This window comes from Chlamydotis macqueenii, chromosome 5 (assembly GCF_036417535.1).
Source record: "Chlamydotis macqueenii isolate bChlMac1 chromosome 5, bChlMac1.mat, whole genome shotgun sequence".
NCBI classification, from domain to species: Eukaryota; Metazoa; Chordata; class Aves; order Otidiformes; family Otididae; genus Chlamydotis; species Chlamydotis macqueenii.
Genome location: NC_141560.1, coordinates 27,508,071 through 27,533,433, shown reverse-complemented (window position 1 = coordinate 27,533,433; position 25,363 = coordinate 27,508,071). Strand labels below are relative to the sequence as shown.

Sequence of the window (25,363 nt, the reverse complement as noted above, 5' to 3'; positions counted from 1 at the left end):
TGTGAGAGCTCATCTGGTATGGCACAGGTTTTTGCTTTTCAGTTAATTTCTGAATCAACTGCTTGTTAGCCAAATCTTGATAGAGAACATCGAAAACAGAATCAGTGGGAAGTTCTTAAGAAACTTACAAAGCAGAAGAATTTGATTTTAAAATATAAGGTTTAGGATTTGGTTTTGTATTTTTGTTTCTCACTAGTGCTAACTACTACTCATTTTGAAACTACATTTTTGAGTATTGAAATTTGTTGAATAGCACATTTCATAAATTCAAAGTCAGCAGTAGCTAATCTCGCATATTCCCCATTTTGCACAATCCACACCCTCGGCCCAATGCCGTGTTACACAGTTCAGCTAACTAATGTAGTGGACTTGGGGGTTTGTTGACATCTTTCTCGGCCACTTGGAAAACTTAAGAACGTACAAGTTGCAAACAACTTGCTTTAGAAATAAAGTTATCTGATATGATTTTGTATGTAGACTAGTTACTCTAGTGTGAGAACAGTTGCTAAATAGTAAGGTGCTAATTTTATTTGAACATGTGAGATACAGTTCTTAATTTTAAAAGGAGAAAGGAGGATGATTTTTAGAGGTAATAAGAGGTAGTAAGTTTTTATACTGTTGTGGGGCGCTTTTGTTTTTGTGCCATTAAGTACATACTTTTAAAATCTGCCAGATTAGGATTATTTTGTGATTTTTACAGGTACACAATTTGTATAGCTTATACCTTGCATTTCTTACTTGAAATTCTAGATGACTTAGTGTTTACATTTCAAAACAATGGGAAGGGTGTAGGTCCATGGTGTTCTTGCACTGACTAATATTTCTGTGCAGTAACACTCCTGTACAGTACTTTATATCCCAAAAGAAAAATGAAGTCATTCTCAAAGCCTGCAGATTTTTTCTGATGATTGTATGAATAGTGAGCTAAGTTGCACTCTGAAATAATCTTTGGAAATGTGTTTCTGCCTGCTGTTTGTTATGCCCGTGAAACTGGCATTCAGATGTTAGGGGATGGGGTTAGAAATGAGATTGTGAAAGTATTTCTCAAAAATAAATTACTGAGTTAGAATTCTGCGGGAAAGGTATCATTTAGCTTGCTTTATTTGTTTTGGTGGCTAGTAGTCACTTTTGCTTATGGTTTGCAAAAATGAAATTATGAGTTTTCTTTCATAGGGCACATGAGCAAACTGTAGTACAGCACTCCAGTCCTTCAAACCCAAGTATTTGTTGCACTTTGGAGATAAAACTCTGGACAGTATTCCAACTTGTTACTGTTTCAGTGCATTTAAAAAAAAATGAACACAAACCACAACTATGAATATCTTTGTGCTTTGGAGGGAGAAAAGGAAAACAGTTGTGTGGTGGGTTGACCTTGGCCAGCAGTTAAGTACTCACACGGCTGCTCGCTCGCCACCACCCTCGATGGGATTGGGGAGAGAATAGGGAGAGCAAAAGGGATGTTGTGGTTTTGTTTAGTGAGGGGGGGCCTAAGGTGGTACCTTCTGTAGGAAATTGCTAGAAGTTGCTCCCCTTTGTTCAGTGGACTCGGCCGGGCCTAGGGCAGACCTGCTGCTGGCCAAGGCCGAGCCGATTGGTAGCAGAATGTTCCGTGATAACACCTCTGCGATAACGTATTTAAGAAGAGGAAAACAGAAAAAAAAAGAAGAAGATGTGAAGAAGCTGAGCGGGGGCAGAGGCGCAGAGGGGGAGGCGCAGGCCTCGTGGGCCTTGCAGCCCTCACCCTCTGGCCTCTCGCCAGACGGCCGACTGGGCCCAACTCAGCCCGGTCTGGCTGCAAGAAGTGAAGAGGAGATGAGATGGATGATGTGAAGAGATCCTGAGAGGCGTCTGCCAGCCTGTTGTGAAGAACTTTTCTTGGGAGAGGAACGGCTGCAGATGCCAAGGTCAGTGAAGAAGGAGGGGGAGGAATAATGTGGCTCCTGGCCAAGATTCCCCTGCAGCCTGTGGTGACGACCATGGTGGAGCAGGTTATCCCTTTGCAGCCCAGGGAGGTCCACAGAGGAGCAGAGATCCACCTGGAGCCCATGAAGGACCCCACACCAGGGAGGTGGATGCCTGAAGGCAGCTGTGGCCCATGGAGGGCCCACTGGGACAGCCGTTCTGGAGAGACTGCACTCCATGGAAGAGATGACCCACGCCAGAGCAGTTTCACGAAGGACTGTGGCGTATGGGTGGGACCCCACAATGGAGCAGGGAAGGAATGTGAGGAGTTCTTCCCCTGACTATGAAGCAGGGGCATAAAAGAACATGTGATGAACTGACCGCAACCCCCATTCCCTCTTTCCCCTGTGCTGCTCAGGGGGGGAAAGGTGGTAGAGATAATGTTAAGCTCGGGAAGAGGGAGGGGTGGGAGGAGGTTATCTTGTTCTCTGTCTCATTATCCTGTTGTTTTTAGTAATAAATGAATAGTTCTCCCCAAGTCGAGTCTGTTTTGCCCATAACAGTAACTTTAAGGATTTTCTTCCCATCCTTATCTCAAACCTCGAGCTGTTTTTCTTATATTATCTTTCCCTATTCTCTCGGAGGGTGGGGGGAGTGAGAGAGAGACCGGGTAGTCTGGTCCCGATCGTGGCTGAACTACAACAAGGGAAAAAACTAATGGTTCAAGATAAATACAGTTTAATAAGCAAAGGAAAAAGAAGAATGAAAAAAAACAAACCAAAATACAAGTGATGCCAATAGTGTCACTTGCCAGCTCCCAGCCACAGGCATACCAATACCCAGCCAGTCTCTGAGCAACAGCTGCTTCAGAAGACAAGCTGCACGCTCCCTTCTTGCTTTACCCCAGTTTTTATTGCTGAGCGTGCTGTTATATTTTATGGACTATCCCTTTGGCCAGTTTGTGTCAGCTATGTCCCTTCCTAACTTCTTGCCCACCCCTCAGGCTAATCTGGGGGGCAGAGTGGGAAGGGGAGAAGAGGAAGTCTTGGTGATGTGCAAGCACTGTTAGCAATAGTCAAAACATTGGTTTGTTTTCAGGAGTATTTTAGCCACAAGTACCAACACAGTACCATTCAGGCCTTTATGAAGAAAATTAACTCCGTACAAACAAGACTCAGTACAAGTAGTAACTTATTTTTCAATAATAAAAATAGTCTATTTTATTCTAGAATCTGTTATGAAAAGCATTTTGTAGTTTCATAGAAGTGTATATTGATGTTACAAGCTTAGGTGGATATATTTCTTAAATTTTTGAAGGAGGAACACAAAATTATATAAATATAATCTACTTCTGTTGGTGTCAATTTAGAATTTTTTAATTTATTTTGAAGAAATTTTGTTTCTATGCAACAATTGAAAAGTCATTGCAGTCATCACATATGATTGAAGTTTCAGTGTGTAGATTTGACATTAACAATGTATTTTAAAACATCTTTGGGTTATTAGAGCACGATAGAGTGGCCATGTTTTTGTGTTTTCTGAATTTTTATTTATTTACTATCAGAGGCAGTAATATTAGCACAAAAAGGAAGCTGTAGAAGAATACAAATATTTCACTTGAGTGTTTATAAAAATAAGCCTTTTTCTCCTGAAGCAAATGGTTACAAAGTTTTAGGTCATTTTCTTGTTTAAGGAGCATTTTCTTTAGAGAGGGAGGAGGCTTTTTCAGGAAAAGTTTGACAGTAAAGCCTTCAATGAAGTACAGGATAGAGCTGAAAAGACAAAATATCCAGAAAATGACATTCCAGTGAATGTTTGCCTTTAGAAGCAAAAGAAGAGCTTAATAATCTTGTATGAAACATGAAATGAGTGGTAGAATCAACAGAGTGGTTTTACTAGTCATTAAACTTCATTAAACTTGGCCCTAAAATATTTTTCACAGAAACACCAAGTCTTGCACCTGCCAGTGCATGGTGAACATCAGGAAAAGATGACTGATTGATAACAATTGTTTTTCTGTGCTTGATACACTAGTTGAATTTGGCAGTCGCCCTGAAGAAAGTGGAGACCACCACTGTGTGCGTTCAGCATTCCTTATGTATCAGCACCTGATTCTTTCATGTAGTGCATGAAGCATTTAGGAGGGAAATAAAACACATGTTGAATATCAGAGGTTGTGGTTAGGTCTGATGTTTTGACCCAGGGAAGGTTATAGAAACATAGAGCTAGAAACTGTGAAAAGCTTTGGGAAGAATCAGAGCTTCTAGGTTCTGGTTCCATTTCTTTCCATTTCTCTTGATCCAAAAGATCTCTGTTGGTAACTGAAGCAGATTAATTTCTAATTCTGATATAAACAAAGGTAATAGATTTTTCTCCTGACAGTATGGGGTACCTCAAAGGCCTGTCCATAACTGCCTGTAGCATGAGATTTCATCACTGCTATAGTTTTCTCTTGTTAACAGGTTACACTGAGTGGGGAAGGAGATTATCAGAACTGAGCCATTTAGAGAACTCTGGCAAAACATGGAACAAATTGTCAGATTATGCAGAGGCTTGTGATCTTCTGTACTGATCAGCTATAACACAGCAACTAATTGAAAAAGGTCTATCGGTCTTCTGAGGTCTGAGTGGCTTCTGAGTGCAAATGAGGGGAAGATGGGACACCTAGACAACTGCAGTCTTACATGCAAAACTATTTTGAGTGAGGTCCTTGAACTTTTTGTGGCTTTAATTTGCATCTTAGCAGCAGGACAGGGGAAAGCTTTAATATTCTGAGATAATGTTCATTCAGACTGTGATGGTCTGAATATAACCTCATAGCTATAATGCAAAGCATGTTTCAAAATGTTAATTCTCTATTCTGGCAGTAAAATATATACGGTGTATACTTGCAATTTGGCCCATGCCTAGAAACATGTTTCCTGCTGGGTTAATTACCCCTAACAGTGGTACTCTTGTACAGCAGTAACGGAAACTAGCAAGGTAAATTGGTCTAATACTGTCGTTTGAGCAAAACAATATGGATTGTTCTCTTCTTAGAAATGTGTGTGATACGGTATTTTGGTTGAATAAACCAGCTAAGAGGGCAATTCACCTGCTAGCTAAAATATCTTAAATAATGTGCACCTGTGACACATAGACTTTGGTGGTAGTTTGATTCTTTTTCCTCTTTGGAAGTGGATTGTGCAGGCTGGGGAGTTGTGCTGGCTTCCCTATTAGGCTTTGTAAATGCATTGTAGTTCAAACTGACATTACTGCTCTTTATCTATCAATTTCACCTGTGCCCTGTCTAAAGCACAGATTCCAGGTGGATGTCACAAAATCCTTGTATTAGAATTTTTAACAGTTTTCTAGGATCTGGCCAGGTTAAAACTTGAGTTTGTATTTTTTTAATCTATATCTAGCTATCTGCTGCACTACTGTTTCACTGTAGGACTTTTTTTGATCGTTTTGGTTGACTTTAAAAAGGAATTGTGGAACCCTTGTACCTATTTTTGTCTAAAATCTGCTGATAATATGAAACAGATCCTACTAGAATGTTTTCCTGACTCAATTAGGAATGTATTTAATTGCTTTGATAACAGATAAACAATTTGATATTTTGATGTATGAACTCTATATATTAATAAGGTGTAGATAAGCTGCTTTAATCACTTATTTGCTCATATCTTATAATTTTATAGTTAATTTGTGAAGTAAGAGTAATAATTTTTGTTATATGCTTTTGTGGACTGGATGTAAATTAACTGTAGAAGTACAGTGTCAGCAAGAATTAATTATGCAAGTAAGCTGAATGACTATTTCATTATGCTACTGAAATGGCAAGAGTTTGAGAAGATCTTTTGTCTTAATAGATTAGCCAGAATTCATTGGAAAAAGTCTTAGTATGTTTAAGGTAATGGAAAAAAATTGCTTTCAGTACATCCTACAGAGATCCTGTTTAAAACAGATGACAGTCTGTCACGTTCAGTAGCACATCAGTCATCAGATTTATTCTAATTCCTTAAGCTGAACATTTCATTCAAGCTTGTAGATTGTCTTGTCAAGCTACCAAAAGCTTCATAGCTTTTCTGTCAAGCATAGAGTTGCACCATCAGTTCACAAATAAATGCTAAGCTGCAAAAATATTGTTTGTTTTCTTTAACCTTTTATTCAGTTAACTACAGTGTTCTTTCGTGTTATTTTCTCCACATGCGTTTATCACAAGGTATTCGAGGGACTGCTTCCTAAACATGCCTCATCCTGACCACAGCCACTTCAGACCAAAGGCCACTTATTTTGGGATGTGTTGTTTTTACTCATAGCAGCCTAGACCACCATGGTTATGACATTCCTCCTCTAATCACAAAGGCCCAGTGAGCAGCTTCGTTTGCTGCAGACGTGAAGGAATTCCATTGCCAGTGCACAGAAGGCAGTGGTGTGGCCAGTCTGGCTTCGTGCAGTCTCTGTGGTCATGAACTTCTGCTTGCTCTGTGTGGAAAGTTGGAATTTTGTGATCAGCCCATATAGCTGTGCCATTCTTCATATTTATTCATCAAAATCTCTTTGAGATTTTTTTTCATGCTTTACTGTATATGTTTGCGTACCTGTGGCATGGCTGGATTGGTCTCCTTGCTTTTGTTGCAGATCTGCCACCTTGGAGAAAATAAATTTTTCTTGCATCTTTTTTGGTCTTTTTTTTTTTTTTTTTTTTTATCCCCGACCTTCTCTAACTCTGAGCCTTTTGCTTTCTGTAAAAGAAAGGTTCTGTGTAAACCGTAGCACTTGCACACAAGGTATACTTGAGCTTGTGTGGTAGTGAGAACTTGAGACACAGTTGACTTTCTTTGAAGTCAACATACATATGTCTGAGGCAGTAAAACACTGGGGATGTTTTAGTTGAAGTGATGTTCATTAACTGTGCTAAGAAGAGAAAGTAAATGATTAGGTTGGTGCATTTGTATAATTTATGTTTAAGCCCAAAAAATTGCTCAGCAAAGTGATTTTTCATGAACCGCTGAAAGACTCATGTACAGGTTAGACTAATCTCTGTATTAAACTGCTAGCACTATGGCAGTATTCAATATTAAATTGTAATTGCCCTTTAACAGGAAAAAAAAATCCTTCCTTGGTTATCTTTTTCAGCTATTAAAAAAAAAAACCACAAAACCATAAGTTGTGTGTTAAAAAATTTCCAGAACCACTGATTTCAGAACTCTGCTTTCTACTTCTAATTCTTCTCTGTAACCTATGATTTCTTCTAATATGTGTTTTTCTGTCATTTACATGCAGTGCTACATTTTCTTTCCTAATCTGGTGTTTTTCTTTGTTATAAAAATCCTGTTATATCTTTATACTGGTTTTATACTGTTTTTTGCTCTGCTAAATGACCAATATCACCTTTTAGCAGGCTTATTCCTTGGACAGATATTTCTGAAAGACACATTGTACGTGTCTAAAAAGGAACCGTAGGGTTCAAGCCCTTGATAAAATTAAAACCTGAGTATATAAAAAAAAGATTGTTAAAATGTCAAGATAATGAAAAGATAGAAAATAAATTATACCTGTTATTAATTTTGAATTGTATTCAAACATAGAAATATGTAACATAGACAAAAGCTGGTTACAGAGAGATAAAATTCAATTTTGCACTAGGATAATTGTTTTATGTATTTTACATTTATTTATAAGATCAGATAAAGGCTTGGAATTCTCAATATAAATCACAGTATGTCCTGATGAATGCCAAGGTCAGTAGATGGAAACCCCTTCACTTGTGAACCACATTGCTACTGTGGAAAATATCAAGTGAATAAAATGAAACTGATAGGCACCATCTTTTCTACCATACATTCTTTACTTGCATTATAATGTTAAAGCTTTGGCTATTTATGGTTTTCAAAGGATTAAATAGGTATTAACGTGCTTGGTTTCCTCCCATATGTTACCTGTAGCTGAATTAACATGACTTTGTTAAGAAGAGATTAATGCAAAACTTGCTTGAGGTCTGTGGGTGAGAATGGAACTGTTGCTGCAATAACATTGAGAAATTAGATTGGCCCTGTTCAAACGGCCTTGAATGTGCTGGAGATGTAGTTGATCCAAATGCTATGTAGATAATGGAACTCATGATTTAAGAACCCATTTCTGTAATAAATTGCTTCCTATCAGGAACATCTTCTATCAGGAAGGCTTATTTTATCTGGAATTTGATCTCTGGTATGTATTGAAGAGAAGGAAATTTAACTATTTTTCAGGTTTGGCAGGACAATAAAATGGATTCTAGGTCCTTTCAGAGAATGTACATTGTTGGCGATTTTATCCTGTTAGGAGGTGGCTCAGTCAGGTACTTCAGCTGTCTGCCAATCTGAACTAAAGGAGGAGACAACTTCTAAGTAGCCAATTTGCAAACTGAAATTTGAAACGTGCAGGTAGCTAACTGAAATTACTGCCACTCATCTTACCAGAAATATTTAATAAATAAGCTGTAACATTGAGTGACAAATTTTTCCATATGTAATGTGTTGGAGCTGTTGAGTCCTAGGATAATAAGAAGTAGACTTCTTGACATAGCATGCACTTCACAAAAAAACACGTTACTAGACTTGACATGTATTTTGTCAAGCTGGACATTTTTCAGAAGTGTTGGCTTCCAGAACATGACTTGATCAGCTGCCCTTGTTATACAGAAGCAGTGATTTCTACACCTGTTGCCTGTTACAGACTCCAGGTTTTCTGGGCTGCTGTCAAAGTACCAGTGTCACTGAGGTCAGTAATTTGCCACTGTTACCTGAGTTAGATCACGTCACAGTAGCAGCAACAAGTAGTGACTCAACAGCCTTAGGGTGCTGATCTGGTGTGGTTGGGATTACAAGCGCTGGGATTACAAATGGTCTTCTGTTTTCTTCAGAAGTTGTAGTTTGTAAACTAGTAACTTGTTCCACTTGAGCAAATGCAGGGCCACTGTGGCGGAGTCAGGATCTGATCTTTGGTTTGTCATGAAGGCTTCAAGGTAAAGGGTTTTGTGTACCAAATGGTTTAACAATTATGAAGTTCTAGTATAGCGTTTGGTAAGCTTCTGCACAGGCGGTAGCTCAGCAGTTTTCGTTTGCTGGGCTGGTAATCAGATCGCTGAGGTCTGCCTCTCATGTGATTGGGCTTTTTTTCCAAATGGCAAAAATCGGCTGGATGGCAGGACAGATATGGAAATGCAGCTCACTGTCAGAATAGACTCACCTTCCATTTTTTTTGATACAATGGGATTTCTTCTGATGCAATACAACTGTGAAGGGGCAGTAGTGGACCCAGTCACCTAGTTTGTTTATGGCACCCCGATAATATAAAAGAATGGAGCACCCACAAAGTATTCCTTTGTCATAAATGTTACAGATCAGCGTGCAATGGATGCAGCAAGAGATTTTCTTATCCTGGGATATATAGTCAACCAGTTAAGGGTGTTTAAGTTAGTTTTCTGCACTACAGTAGCATAAATGTAGGGTGATATAAATAAACCTGGGTTCAGACTTCAGCTTCTTGCTTTATGGACTTAGAATTTGATGGTATAAAGAATAAACGCAGTTGTGGGGTGTAACACTTTTTCTCACACTGTACTGAAGGTGACTGCTGTGCAGGTGGACAAGGTAACTAATTAAAACAGTTTCCCCTTGAAATGTAATTTTGTTCCTCCTCTTCACGATCCAGTGGTAGACTAATATTTGTCTCCAGAATGTTTTTCCAGGATCTGAAGTGGAATTACAGTATCTGAAGGTTACTAAATATTAGGCAAAAATTATAATTCTCTTCATAGTTTAAAAGTATCTTTCATATTTCAAAAACCCTTCTGGATGTAAAATTCTTTTGGTAAACATTCACTGTCTTGCACTTATGAGAGGAAACTTAGTAAAAATAGTATATGCTGCTATCATATTTAGGTTCCTTTCCAGTTATATCTGCCCAGTAGCTTGTTTTCTTCTCGGTGTAATATACACATTCCAAATTTATCTTAAAAATGTTCCCCGCTCTAAAAAAACCACCAAACCAGGTACCTTATTGAGAACCCATGGAGTATGATATATTACACTTTCTTTCCAATAATAATCCATTAGAAAGATAAGGGAAATCAAGAATTGTCTGTACATCTGCAGCTTTTAAAAATCTCACATGTAATATAAATAACCCAGTGATGGACTTTTTTTTTTTAATAGTAATCCTGTGTAATACAATTCTATGTGAAAGTATCACTGTTTACTCATACAGGAATGTGATCTTGTAAAAAAAAGCAAAATTTTGTTCCAGTTGCTATAGAAGTTCATTCAGACTAAAGTTAGACCCCAGTTCTAAAGAAGTTCATTAAAATTATCTAGTGTTGTCCAAAATGTTTTGAAACAAAACTGTATCTCATCTGATTAAAAAAAAATTCTGGTTGGAGCATGAGTTTACTAGTTGCAGGGTCTCTGGACTTCTCAAATGTCTTGAGAAACAGGTTTTTAGGGAGGTGTCTATTAATGTATGTCTGAGAGTAGGTGTGTTTTTTCAACCTATCCTGAAAGCACTGTGGAAAGCTTTTTAAGTACTAAACTGCCTTTTCCTGACTTATAGCTTTTTTTTTTTTTTGTAAGTATCTTCAATAAAAACAAAAGATAATCTTACACCTCAATGAAATTCAGTGTGATGAATTTTTTTCAGGCAGAAACAACATATTATAATTAGCTAAGTTTATGGCAAAACCTGCAACCTTTCCATTGTACCTCTTTTCCTGAACCAGTCTGCTCAGCAGATGCACAATCGAGCTGAAAAACTGAGTACAGTGAAATACTTCCTTTAGATAAGAAGACAACGCAAGAGGGCTGTGACTTACTGGCATAAGTTTTTACAAATGGAAATAATTAATTAGATATTGTGACTTTAAAGTAATTAAAAGAAGACTATTGAAGACCACTATGAATGCAGTGTCAAAGTGGCATAACTTTGTCAGAAAAATTATGTCTTTATTTATACTAAAGTCTGAACATGTTACGATATGCCTTTCACAGCAAGGAGTCATGGAAGCACAACATTAAAACTAAGTTGCTATCATTCATAATGTGTTTCCAGAAATATTCCAGAAGACTTTTTCCGTTCTTTCCTTCCAGTTTGACTGTGAAATAGGAAGCTATTTGGGAGTTTTTCTATGGCTATGATTAGGTGTAGAAGCCATCCCAGTGCACATACTTTGTCAGGTGCTCCTTCAACATGAAAGGGGAGGTAAAACTCTGGAGTCAGAGCTTCACAGTCTCTGAGGATGTCTTCAGAGTTGTTCTGAGTATTTGAACTGTTGGGCAGATTTTCCCTTTTTTAATCGTCTGTGTTATTTATACTCCTGTAGCTATAAAGTCTTGATTTTAAAATTTTCGGGTTTTTTTAGTGATGCCAAGCAGCACAACTTGTAATGCCCAGAACATCTGATAAACAAGCCTCAAACTGTTAAGCACAATTATGTGCAAGAGAAAGCAGTCATCAAAATAAGCCTGGATTTCAGAAGTGCTAAGGAAGGATTTTTCCTCCTCTGTCTAGTAAGTGGATTTAGAACTCCTTCGCTCCACCCAGGAATAAGTGGTGTGAGGCCAAGATTCAGCTGCTGTCTCGACTCTCTGCAACCTCATATCATTTCTTCTTTTCACCTCTGGTGTCAAGTGTTTTGGCAATGAAAACATTAATGTAGCTTGATGAATCAAGGAATAATGAATGCAAGATATCTGAATTTATTATGAGATTGCAAGAAAGAAGAGAACATCCATCTGTTTCTTTTTACAAAAAAAACTGAAGAGAATAATCTTTCTGAAACTGGCTAGTTAATCCTAGGTCTTGAATTTTTCCAGGAATTTTTTTTTCCAGTTATCTGTGTGAAAAGAATTTCATTTAAGGCTCAGAACCTCTAATAGGAACTTTTTTTCTGTCATTTCTGTAATCCTCAATTTACAGAAGCCTCTTTGTAGTTTATGTTCTTAGAGAAATTCTTTAAGGCTTCTTCACTTTTGTGTTTTTGGCTGAATAATGTGCTTACTAAGGGTTTAAAATGACCTTTCTTCAAAACCTAGTAAAGAAATGTTTTTTTAAAAAAGTAAGTTTGTCCAGCTTCTTTTATTCCCTGTGTTGTATATCATTATAAATGATGATGAGATTGAGGAATGAGAATGATCTAGTTATTCATATGCATATTTCAAAAAAAAAAAGCAGAACTATTTTGTTGCTTGAACAAAAACAGAAATGAGAAAACTTTCATTATGGGTGATCTGACAGTTCTGCCTGTGCTTAAAGTTTTCCTGCACCTCTATTTGGAGTACCTTTTTTCTTTGAGTTTTCCATTGTTTGTAACTTCTAGCATTTTAGATGGAATTTTTGTGGGTGTTTTTTTATAGTAGGCATTTCCTTCCTACAGGATGAAGATTACTTTTTTTTTTTGTAAGTTTCAGCTGAGAGAAGGTTTTGGATGTTTTCCAAACTACAGTTTAAGGATAAATATTTTGTTTTCCCTGATTTAAACAAAAATATTGCAGTAGTTTGACTGGGAAGCCAGTAAGCGGTCATTTTTTTGCATTGCTTTCTTAAAATGTAGTAGGGAGATTGATCTGTCAGATAGTGTGACTGATGTTCTCAACTTTTTTAACTTCAGCTAATGCCTCTATTTTCTTTTCTGTTGTTGTTTGGTTTTAGTTTCTCTTCCCAGCTGCCTGGCACTGATTTGGAGTCAATGGCGACTCCCTTTTAATCTTGTTCCTTCCTTTGCTTGTGCAAGAAAAGGAAGCAGTGCAACAACTCCATGGTGCTGAATGTTGCAGATTATTAATCTCTTTGATTTTTAGCTTCCATTTAAATTCTGGACATTCTTGACAGACTTAGTTTCACTGACTTGTCTCTGATTCTTATTGAGTTCTGGCCTGCCTCAGAAAATCTGATTCTTCTCTGATGGTCCAAAACTGTTTCTGGATGTGTAGATTGCTATTTTAAATGGTACTGGCCTTCAGGTTTCTTTGATATTGCATTAAGTTTGAGAGAAGCATCTGGATTAAGTTTCTAAAAACACTAGCATACTAATCATACTTAAATAAAAACAGCACATGATAGGGCGTATTATATATCATACATAGGAAGCATGTTGTAAAGCACACAGAAAATGCATACGTGCTGAAAACACTCTGAAATGATGCTATTGGAGTGTAACAAACATATCCTGAAGTGTGCCATTCCTCTGTAGCTTCCTCCACTACTCACTTATAAGGATGAAGTTACAACTTGCAGTCAATGAAGGCACTATGTACTGGATCTAGTTGCTAGATTTAAAAAAAAAAAATCAGAAGTTTGAGGGGAGACTGTATGTTTATTACATTAAAAAGTGTATGTTCACACCTGAGCAACACTGGATGTGCCAATGCTCTTACTGCTATGCAAGCATAGGTTAGGGAGCTATTATGCTTTTAGTTAAAGGATAGCTTTCTCTTCACATAGTCATCTAAGAAAATGACAGCCTTGTTCTCTAAAAAGAACAAAACTGGCTCATCTGGAATCAGTGTTGTTTTATTTCTCTGCTCTTTTTAGCTTGTGAAATTTCAGGGGACGTGATTCTCTTCAACAGCTCAAGTGTACACTGTTGAATTTGAATGGATAAATAATTTAGGGTAGATCCAGTGCACCAGATATGTTGATTTATGACAGCAGTAGAGGCGCATTTGTGTTTTCATGCTGTTCAGAACAGTCTGGCAGATATGCAACCAGTGTGGCTGTATTTCCCTGCGAGAAACCAACAGCCCCTCTCAGTCCCCCTGCACAGGACTGGATCTTGAATGGTTGGCCCATTTCTGACAGGCCTCTGCATGTTCAGTGCCCATGACAGTTTTTGATTGGGCTCCAATGTCCACACTGTTTGTAGCCTTTATGCTTTCTAATTTTAGTGTTTGCTGTCAGGAAAAATGGCATTATTTGAAGGTACTTTGAGAAGTGTGAGTTGGCTGGATAAACTAAATTTCTCTGCTTCAGTGGGGTTTGTTGCCTCCTTTTCTTTGCTGAGTCCCTGTTCAGTCTGCCTTCTTTCTGTGAAAGCAGCAGAACAATTAAATTGGAATGCTTTTGGCAGAAGAAATACTATTTCTGCTTAATGCTATTATTTGTACGAGTGGTTTATGAATCTAGCACTAAGCTACCACTTCTCATGTTTATGGCCGTATAATGTTCAGTGACTTTACTTTTGCTTTTATGGTAAATTCTAGGCTAGCAATTTATTTCTGTGATAAATTATGATTTGGGGCTTTGGGAATTTCAAGATAGTGAATATACTATACAACAGATTATGCAAACATGAGCACTGTAGACTCAATTTGTTTCTTGAATTATTTCCATAGTTCGCTTTGGAGCTCTTTAGTCACAGTGACTTTTTCTTAAGTTTAGAGGGGGGATTTTGCGGGCTTGAGGCAAATGCTTTCAGAAGGGCAAGAGAAATACCTGTATCAGTGGTCCAGTTTTGGTTTACTGGAGGATGGTGTGCAAACTAGCATTCAACATTTGGCCTAATGCCACATCATCCAGTCATGTAGCAAAGTGGAAAAAATCAGGTCAAGACAAGTTGTCCGCAAAATGCTGCACTGATGCTGCTGTTGCACCATTTCCTCCCTGTTGGCATTCTACCTGTCTGCCATGTGGGTCATCTTTGGTTGTGCTTCACTGCTGTCCCTTCTCCCCATGTGTCCCCCCCGCTCTACTGTCCTACCTTGCTAAACAGAAAGCAACGCAGAATTGAGTGTATTGTAGGAATACTAGTTCTGGTGATCTTCTTTTGTTGCAATCTTAGAATAATAAAATAGGTAGGCAGGAAGTAACCTGTGAATATCATCACACCTCTGCTCAGAACAGGATCATCTCCAAAGTTAGATCAAGCTGCTGTGTCCAGATGAGTTTTACGTATCTCCAGCAGTGACGATTCTGCAGCCACTCTGAGCGACTTGTTCCAGTGTTTGACCTTCCTCACTGTGAAAAAAACTCTTACCCATAACTCTCAGAGTTTTCTGCGTTACAACTTGTCTGCAAGAGTAGAATCTGTCTCTCTCTTCTCTATAGTGTCTCACAAGGCAGGTAAAACCCAGTAAAATCCCCCTTCAGCCTTCTCTCCTTAAAACCAACTAACTCAGCTCTTTCAAATTCCTTGTAAGTCATGTGCTACGGACCCCTAATCATCTAGATGGCTTTCTGCTGGACTTGCTTCAGGATATCCATGCAAGGGTCAGACTGGATACAGCACTTCAGATGTGGTCTCACAAGTGCCAAATAGAGGGGATTAATCACTTTCCTTCGCTGGCTGTGATCCTGTCAACAGAGCGTAATGTGCAGGTAGTCCTCCCTGCCATGAGGATATAGTGCTGATTCCACTAAAATATTCTACTAAACATTCTTTTGACTTCAGATAAGACAACAGCTTATTTAAAATATATGTATATATCCTTATCCTTAAAGGCTATGGAAATCACAATCTGTTTGTAAACTGTTTAGGAGTTGAGATCTGGCTCCTTATGTGATATGTAATAATTGAGTTATAAGACCAGTAAAGTGTTTATAATAAAGCTGAAGGATGGCTAAATGAATTGTCTGTTCCATACTTGAACAAAGCATATCACAGAATGCACACCAAGATGAGAAAAGCTGGGGAAAAAAAAGGAGACACAGACTTTGACAAGATTGTCTGCAGTTTTCTTTACATTTCGAAGAGGTGGTGGGCAGGGCAAGAAGGAAAAGGTATGTGTTCTAAAAGAGAAGACAAACTAAAGAAAAAATAAAAGAAATGGAGGACGAACTACAGCTAAAAAACTGGGAAAGAAGGGGATAGAGCAGGCTGAAGATTGTTTAATAAATAAAATACAAGCAAAGGTTATTATTTTGGTTATTAATGAGGGAGAGATAATATAAAGGAGGGGAGAAGAGATATGGGGCTGTCGGTGACCTAATATGCACATAAAACACTTCCTGGTATGTGTAAAGAGAAAATTGAGCCTTGAAGACACTGAGCTAATAGCAGAAATTAGGGAGAAAAAATAAAGAGAAAAGTACATGTCCTTTATCCAATCAAATGTGATTCAGAAATAGGTATAATCTCTTGTAAACCAATTGAAACTGCATTTTTATGCCTTCTCTGTCGCCTTTGTAAAAAACATGACATAGAGAATGAGCACTCTTTGACTTAATGTGTGCCATTGTTAAAAGCATCAGATGCAAATTCTTTAATGAGAATGTGAAGAAGCTGCTGCAGCAACAAAGTAAAAATACCTGAGCCCTGGTTCTCCATGTTTTTCTGATTCATGCAGGTTAGTTGGAACCAATGGCAAATGTCTTGTCTCCTTTTGGGCCAAGAATCACTAGGGGAGAAAAGCCAAGGATTATTACATTACTCTGCCCTCTGGGAAAAATGTTTTTATCCAGATTCCAGATAATGCAATTACTTCTATGAACTAAAATCTTGAAGTCTTTGTAGCAGTGCTGGAGTTTTAAATTTGAAGTATTACTCATGCTACGTTGATCCATTTATGGGGTTAATCCACTTGCCTATGTTTTATATTCTTTTAAAAAGAAACATATCATTTTGCCTGAACTAGTTGTATTTAAAAGCACATAAACATAATAGAATACAATAAAATAAGTAACTGTAATCAAATATCAAAGTATGTTTCATTTCACAGCTTTCAAGTATTTAACAGATGGGTGTTACTCCACCTTTGACAAATATTTGAAGGTGCTACTTCAGTTATTCTTTGACTAGTATTTTTCTGACTGCCTAAAGATAATTTTAACTTATTTTGGGTTGTCTTAGAATTCTGATTTGCCGTAAAGTTTCTTAAGGTAGTGAGAAAATGTGACTTTCTTTTGTGGAGGAATGTATCATTGCATCAAAACTTGGCATCCTCCTGGGCTAAGAAAACTGTCTGTTTGTTCCCTAGGGAAATACTTCTAGAAGGTAACTGGTTTTTATGTACTGTACCCTCCTAAATCAAGTTTTTTTTAGTTTAACTTGGCCTGAGGCAAAACGTTTCAGGATATTTTAGGAGATCCTGGTAATCTAATTAATCTTGTGAAAATAATACTAAAATTTCTTCTTTATTTCCCTATCCATGAAGTATATGGTGTTCCCTCCCTTACATAGCTCCATCCCTACACTATCAGTTGCAACTGTCAACTGCATCATTAAGAGGAACAAAGACTGGCTCGGTGCCATTTCAAGGGGCAGTAGGAACTGGTGTCTTGTTCCACCAGAGGCAGAGCAGGTGGGGTAGCCCTCCTTGTGGCAAAACTCTCTCAAGATCTGAGGACTTTTTGTGAAGAGGTGAATTCAGTTGACACCAGTAAGCATTTGCTTCCTGTCACAGCGGCTGAGGCTGTGATTTAGTAGTTGTCTTCAAAACCTGTCAAGGCAAGACGATGGAACAGGGGTTTGCAGTGATTAGGGCTCCATATGGAAGGATCTCAACAGCCTTTTGGTTCCTAGGGAGAGGGAGTCAGTAAGTGAACTCCAGCTTAGAAGATGGACTTCCCGATCTCTTGCCCAGGGAGGGAAAGTGCTGGCAGCCTTAGCAGATTGTCACTAATCTAAATACCTTGGGTCAACATCACTGTGCAGATGGTTGAAAGTTGACATTATTGTGGGATGCTCCCTTTTGTAATAAATATTCTGCAGACACTCCAGAGGTTTTTTTCCTCTGAAAGTGAAAATACGACCACAGCTGTAATAAAAGCTATTCAGAACTGTAGATGTAAAGCACTGTATGCTTGCTACCTTGCAGATGTATGTTATTTTTATATACCTCTTGTTTTTATTTAATTCCTATGAAGCGTTCATGTTGATGAGTAATTAGAATGGCATCCTTCTAAATATACCATTATTTTGTTTAGGTTCTTATTCTCCTAAAATCCATTCATATTTCAAGGAACTGGAAGGCAAAATATTTTGATGGCCATGTTTGCAGAATATATCCCTGAACAAATGAGGAAGTAGTGATTTTAGTTAGCACTATATATATTTAAAAAAAAAAAAAATGAAGGCAGTGCAGTGAGCTTAGTTTTCTATTTTTTTTTTTTCTGTCATAGGTGTAAATAATTCAAACATATAAGCATTGGGAAGAAGTTGACAGTTTAAAACTGACTGCATAAGTCTCATAGGATATTAACATTTCCTGTGCGCTTCAATTTGGCATTCTTTAGAAAAAGGTTGGTTTTGCTGAAGTATAAACCGATTAAAAGTTAATACTGTTTTTCACTGGACACCCATGCTGAACTAGAATGTTAGTGTATTTCATGTGTATACTTACATAATTCAGCATCCACTAATTTATTTCTCTTTGGGAAATACTTCTGCAAATCAACACTCCATATATGAAGAGTTAAGATCATATCATCTGTTGCTTAAGGTAAGGATAAGGACAGACATTATTATTATTATTATTTCATAATAGATTCTTAATCCTTTGTTCTGTGAAGTGTTGATGTTTTCATTAGAATTAAAATATGTTGCATGTTTACAGAAAGCCTGAAATCTCAATATGTGGTCCTATCACATTTAATTATTTGAATCATTCGAACATCTAATTTTTTGCTTAAGGGTACACGAATGTACCATTGAATCTCTTTTTAAGGTTTTTGGCAGTTTAATGTCTGAATCCAAATTCATAAAGAGTTGGAAAAATGAGATGTCTGAGCTATAGGATTCACAGGGATTTTATATGAAGCCTATTTAATCAGGATAACACTGCTATTAATATTCATAAAGTCAGCTGGAACACAAATGACAGACTATGGAGCCTAAAATTTTTTACTTGTGAATTTATTAAAAGCAGCTTAAAAAATTAATGGAATTTAAGTAAAGTTGACGAAAATGAAAATCTTATGTTAGCAGAAAAAATCGTTATTAGAACTTTGTCTAAGACCATCTTGCATTGATATCTTTGACAGATTTCATTGGTACTTAAAGAAGAAAGATGCATGAATGGTCATTTAAAAGGATTTAAACACATTGGCACATTAATTTTTATATGAATAATAAGTAGTTTCCAAAAGCAATTAACTTAGAGTGTACAAGATTTGAATAGAAAAATAGGACCGTGACATCAAAGGGCAAAGCAAATGTGCCATACATTTTAAACTTTTAATAATATGACTTCTTAAAATAATTTATTTCATTTCCACAGTAGGTAAAGTAACAGTGAAGATATTTGTGTACAGCTTGGGTTTATTTTGAAATGCACTAAGATCTGGAACAAAGAAATATTTTTATGCCAAAGTGCTATTGGTAAAGAACAATTTCAGGCTTTTACAGTGATCAGGTACTTGTGAATTGAGCTTTCTTACAGTCAATTGCTATGTGTGGAAAGTAGTAATACACCGAACAGAGCATATGACTCCACTCCCTTCTGCTATATGTAGCACTGGGAAGCATTTCTTGTTTTTGTAGAGGGCGAAATAGGTAGATCTGGTATTTCAGTCATTAGTACGAAGATATAAGTTAATTTATATTATATTGTAGGTAGTTTTGTACTTAAATATTTAGTGTGAATTTTACATTACTTGCATATTATATTCAACAGACAAAGACAATTTTTTTTTTTAGCTTTCTATGCATGATGTTCAAGTAGTACTCTTAACACTAGCACAGGTTGAATAAGTAGATAGTGAATAAAGAAATTAGTATTTAAAATTAACTCTAGATTTTGGGTAACAGTTTAATTTTGCATTTTCACTTTTATTGCTTCTGTCACTTTTGATTATTAGATAGATTGATTATTAACAGACTGTCTTCAAATGAAAGTAAAGAAAAACTTTAAAATATTTGAATTTAATTTTTGTGTTGATTCCTTCTGGGAAAACCTTCACGGCCAACTTCTGATTGTTGCTGGTGTGAAGTTTAACACTGTCTGAATAATGATGGTTCAGTAAGTTCTGGTTTTAAAAATACCTTGTGTTTGAAGTACCAGATGTAAAGGTACATCTTGAATGATATGTGAATGTTACACATAAGTTAGCTACCTATTGCAGCGTTTGTGTTTGTGAACAACATGTTTACATACTTAGCATATGGAATATTTTATTGTTCTATTTACTAACTCATAATAGGGAAAGTATACTGTAAACCCTAGGGAACCCCAAAAGGTCTTTCTGTTTGACATTGATCGATAGGTTGCCTTAATCTGATATCAACAACATTTTTATTTTTTGTATGGATAAGCCAGAAAATTACTATTAATTAGCAGAACATATTTCACCTCTGAAGACAAAGTCTGTAAAATGAGTCTCTTGATTTCCGTCTCAAATTATTCCCATGCCATAGTCTATTATTTCCAGGAGAGGGCAGCATTTTCCTACCTCAGGTACGTGAAAGCCCATGCCCTGCTTAGACTGTCAATGTTTCTTGTAATTACTCCCAGTATATTTGTTGCTTGCTTATGAATTAACTTGCATTTATGGAACTAAATCATTCCAATCATTTAATTACACCTGAGGAGCTGAACTATAATTGCTTGCTTCCAACTAGGATCTGATATGGCTTGAGCAGTATTAATTTGGTGTTTACTTTTCTGAGTGCTAAAAGCATTAAAATGATTGTGCAATGGGATTACATTTTACTAATTGCTGGCATTCATTAGCTGGGTAAATGGCGAGGAAGAATGACTGTATATTGTGGAGGGATAAAATTATGGTTTTAAATAGTATATTACTAGGCACATTAAGGCCCTAAGACATGTTTTAAAATACTCCAGAGGTTATTAAATACCGTATTTTCTTCATGTCTTGCTATATGAATATCTTATTAAAATACTGCAATTATTATGAACCTTTTTGTGCAATATGTAGGGAAATGGCTTCATTGACAGAAACCTATTTCTTGATATTAATAACCTTCTATATTTTCAGCTAATCCAAAAGTAAATGAGGAACTTAGGAAAAGATTGCCAACTCCAAATCAACATAGTTACACAGAACTGAAAAAGAAACGTACAGCTTCATTTGAGGGACTCTTTAAGGAACTCAGTTTTCTGCAATATGAGATGAAGTTGTTATTTTTTGTTAAGACCTAAGCACATCAAATCATACACTTTTTTTTTTATTGTGCACATTTATAGTTAGCAACAAATATGAGCTAAATATATATTTCTTGAATGCTTAATATAAACATTAGTGTTGAATCATAAGTGTTTGCACAATGAGACTATTTTATAATCTTAAAGAAAAATGAAAACATCTGCCTCTGATCTTGTATAGGAAAATAGTTTCTTCTGCTGCTTTATTAGTTAGAACATATGTCTTGGTATAATATACTTGGATTTTAAAATGTACTTTTTTTTTTTCCCAAACTCTTACATTTATCAGCACAATGACAACATTATGGGTATTTTCATGATCCGGTCACTGTGTCTTCAAAGCATATATTTTATCTTTTTAATAAATGTAGAAAAAATATAGCAGGGAAAACATACAAACTAAGCACGACTACGTAGTTATAGATGAAAAACTGTCCTTTGTACAATACCTTTTAAAAGAGGTACTTAAGTAAGTAATAAAATTTGTGGTAGGCTTACTATATTAGCAAGATTACAAATGTATTTAGATTCCCTTGAGATATAGAATATAGTTGAGTTTTTAACATATAAGAGAGCATATATTTTAACACTCAAAATGTTACCTGATAAGCATAATATTTCACTGTATGTCTTATTTTTCAGTATTGAGAGTTGTTTCTTGAAGGTCTTGATTATATGAAATACTGCAACTGTATAATTAACTGTGTAGTCTGAAACAATATGTACGCAAATATTAGGGTGGATTATTTAGCTGCTTAGAAAAGTCTGCAAATTCAGAGTTGGAGTGGTCATGGGCCACTTTACCTGTATTTTATCCAGGAAATTAAAGGAGAAGAAAGAATGTTGTGAAGTGAAGCACATACCACCGTCCATAATAATTACCAAAGCAAGCCATCTCATTGCCTCTAGCAGGACTGCTCAGTGTGATTTGGGCATGTACTTCCAAGACCAGACTCTAGAACAAGACGACAAACTAATACATTTTTCAATGAAGCTATTACACACAACAGAGAGCTGAACCAAGCCATTATAAAAATTATGTGAAGAAAAAATATTTTATTGAGAAATACAATTTAACACTGACTGTTAAAGTACACAGACTATTGTCCTGTTATAAATATTTTAAAATCATTTGTCTTGTAAATTTTCTGTCAAATGAAGGCAAAGTATAGGTGTGTTATAATACATTGTTTCAAGTTTATTTATCTAGAATTTGCTTTATTTTAGCTCTGAAATCTTCAAGCAAAACCTGGACTCAGTGCCAGATCAAACAAGTACAGAAGAACAAATGGAGAACTGGTCAAAAGGTAAAGACTTTTAAGATATTAATAAGGAACCTAAGGTGTTGTACCAGTGCTAGGCAGTTCCTGGAATGTATTTGTTCTTGCAGATATAAGACTGGCTTTGGAAGAAAAGAAAAAAAAAAAAAAACAAACCCCAAAGCCTCACATTGCCTCTTAAAGTATTTGGGGTAACAGGAGGGCAGCTACAGGAGTGTAAATCGTCAGCTTTATTTTTGTTTTCTGGGCTATTGATAATGCTTTTGTATAACTTTTAGAAGTCATATTTAAATTCTTAGTCTGTACATTGCACTTTACTTTCCAACTTTTTTTTCCTAATGGATTAACAACAAATCTGAAGTCTGTCTTAAAGTAACTTTCTTGGCTATTCGCACCTGGCTAGACTATGGGTAAGCCACCTACTAATATTAATGAGTTTCTCATTATTACCTCAACTGAATATAGACAGTAAGGTAGACTTGGAGGTAACTTCCATGGTTCATGGAGTTTTCATCTCCATCAAGCTGGAAGGATCTTTTTGTATTTGGATGACTAAAATTTTGCTCTCAGGTATGTTCTTCTATGTTTCGTGACAGAAACTTAAAAGAAGAAAAAAAAAGCACTGAGTTTGAGAACACATATGTGACTAACTGACTTTACAGAAGAAAATGGTCAGCAAGTGGCTTGTGACTAGATAATAATGTGTAGATTGAAGAAAGGGAAAGACAGGAAGGAAACCCTCAGTACTGCATAAAAGGGTGGATTTTTTCCAGTAAGTGGCTATGTGTAGGTTTAAAAAAAAAAAAAAAAATGGTGTGTTGACATCAAAGATACCACGTATATCAGAGCCTGATATCATCTTGTGTATTTCCCGTTTCTGAATTTTATACTATATAGTCTTTCTGAAAAGATAATAGATGTCAAGTATCTTCATGAAGAGTCTGTTGTTTAGAAGAAAGAAGAAATACTCCATCTTGGAGATGATGCATTTCTTACATAAGTAAAGGAATTTCTATCTATATTATTGTGTAATGTAAACTACTTGTAGACATCTTTTAATCCATGGAATTTTAAGCTGTTACTGAGTGAAGTTAAAAATGTTTGAGAAGCATATACTCTGAAAACCAAAGTAGTCACAGTGGAGTAACTTAGTGGAGAATTGTATTCTGGTGATTTACACTTTACACATTTAAAGGCTTAATCAGATTTAGTGTTTTTAGACCTTTAGGGGTCAGCATACCCTAGGAATGATTCAAAAGGTTAACTTCCAAAATAGGAAAGGGAATACCATAAACCCATTCTCTGTGAAATATTTTCTGTCTAATTGCAAGGAATGGCATTCTTCTGCTGCTCACAGATACTTTAAAAACTGGGTAGTTACTGACTTTCATGTGTATTATTTTTCTGACGCATTAAGTTAATATTTTCAGAAAGCTATTATTTCCAAGCTAACATTTACATATTTGTGTATCCAATAGAATTTGTTGTATGGACAAATATAAAATTGATACACATTTTTAGAATAGTCATTAATAAGTCACATAATTCTTTATGCTTCTGCTCCTGGGGAAGTTAAAAAAAGGGATTATGCATAAATCTCATGTCATAATACTAGTTTGGATGAGGAATTGTTTTTTTTCTTTGAATTTTGTTTCAGTATTAACAATTAAATTATATTTTGTTATCATAAATGTAGTAGATAAATGACAGCAACATAATCTTCAATATGTACCCTTGTTAGGCATTCTGGTGCATTTTCTCCTTGAACTACTAAATCAAAGCAACTTTTAATCTTCTATTTAAATGTCTATGTTGAAGTGTGTACCATTTAGTGTTCCACTTTCTTTGTTATCTATGCTATCTTTCATTTTTGCGGCTAATACTGTAGTGTATCTACTTGTTCCTTGCTTGTGACTTGGAAATTTAAAAGCTGTTTTTAGAATAACCCTATAATGGTTTATTCAAGTATTTTTTCTAGCATACAGAAATGTTGGAAATTAAATTATTTGTCAAAAAATAAGGATGGTAAAGCATATCTGAGATTAAATTCAACTGACTAAATAAAAATTCAGTCAAGCAATGAGGATTTTTAAAAAACAGCAAAGATGTTAGGTACGGAGATGTGGTAGGTTTATGGCGGTTATGTGGGATAATATGTAACCTGTTAACAGAAGTTATAAAACAAAATACTTGAAAGAAAGGTGGTGTTTAAGAAGAGCATATCTGAAGTGTTTGATAGTTGAGATTTTCTTTTTAACTTTCCGTGTTGTTTGGAATATAATATGCCTGTGTGGATTGAAGACATTTGTCTGCCTCCATTCTGGTATATTAGGAAGAGTTAAAGAACAGTCTATATGCAAGGCTTATTAGTTTGGATTTGTATTTAATTCAAATGTACTGTTTCTCTCCACAGCACCTAGTTTTTGACAGGAGGATAGTGGCTTTTTTCATTTCTGTCTAAGAATATTTGAGAGAATGTGTCAGGAGCATTGGCAACAGGCCATAAAGACTGTGTAATTTCCAAATAAAAAATATTCAGGATCCAAGCTAGAAAGCCTAAGATGGTAGTCCATTATAAAAATAAACTTATATTGACAAACAGGTGAATATCTTTGCATTGCAATGGCAGCAAGGGGAAAGCACACTGCAGCTGGGTGGACTTGTTACTTTAGTAGTGTTTACATTAATGATGGCAACTGTGCAAGCATTGATATTAATACTCTGAAAACACAAGATGGACCCTGAAATTGGGTGTTTTTCATACTTAGGTATACAGTTGGGACTTGATATATCAGTTTTCCAAAAGAGTTAGCAAGATAGGACAGTGGTGAGTGTGCAAATACTGGAGTTAAATTTGTGTCTCACTTCACTCATATCATGTACTGTGTTTGAATGGGTGCAGCTATACTTGTTCTGTATTATATAGTCTTTCACTTTTGTAATGTTTTTGCTTGTGTCATATTTCTGAGCATCTATGATTTTTAAGCACAGGGCAGAAATTATGTGAAGCCTTAGAATAGCAAGTACTGTTTGGTCTGCTTTGACAACAAAATTATAATTTTGCTGACTCCAAAATGAAAAGCATTGTATAATTATTATTTGGAATTTCTTAGAACAAGG

The 25,363-nt window shown here is 36.2% G+C and overlaps 1 protein-coding gene across 1 annotated transcript in view; it reads left to right on the top strand.

Annotated features, from left to right (window-relative positions):
• The window catches only part of MIPOL1 (mirror-image polydactyly 1), a 198,703-nt gene that overhangs the window by 7,539 nt on the left and 165,801 nt on the right, over nt 1-25,363 (top strand). Inside the window, exon 2 of the mRNA XM_086748888.1 lies at nt 22,191-22,270. Within this exon, the coding sequence (XP_086605014.1) occupies nt 22,252-22,270 (19 nt within the window). The 5' untranslated portion in view covers nt 22,191-22,251. The remainder of the gene's footprint in view (nt 1-22,190; nt 22,271-25,363) is intronic.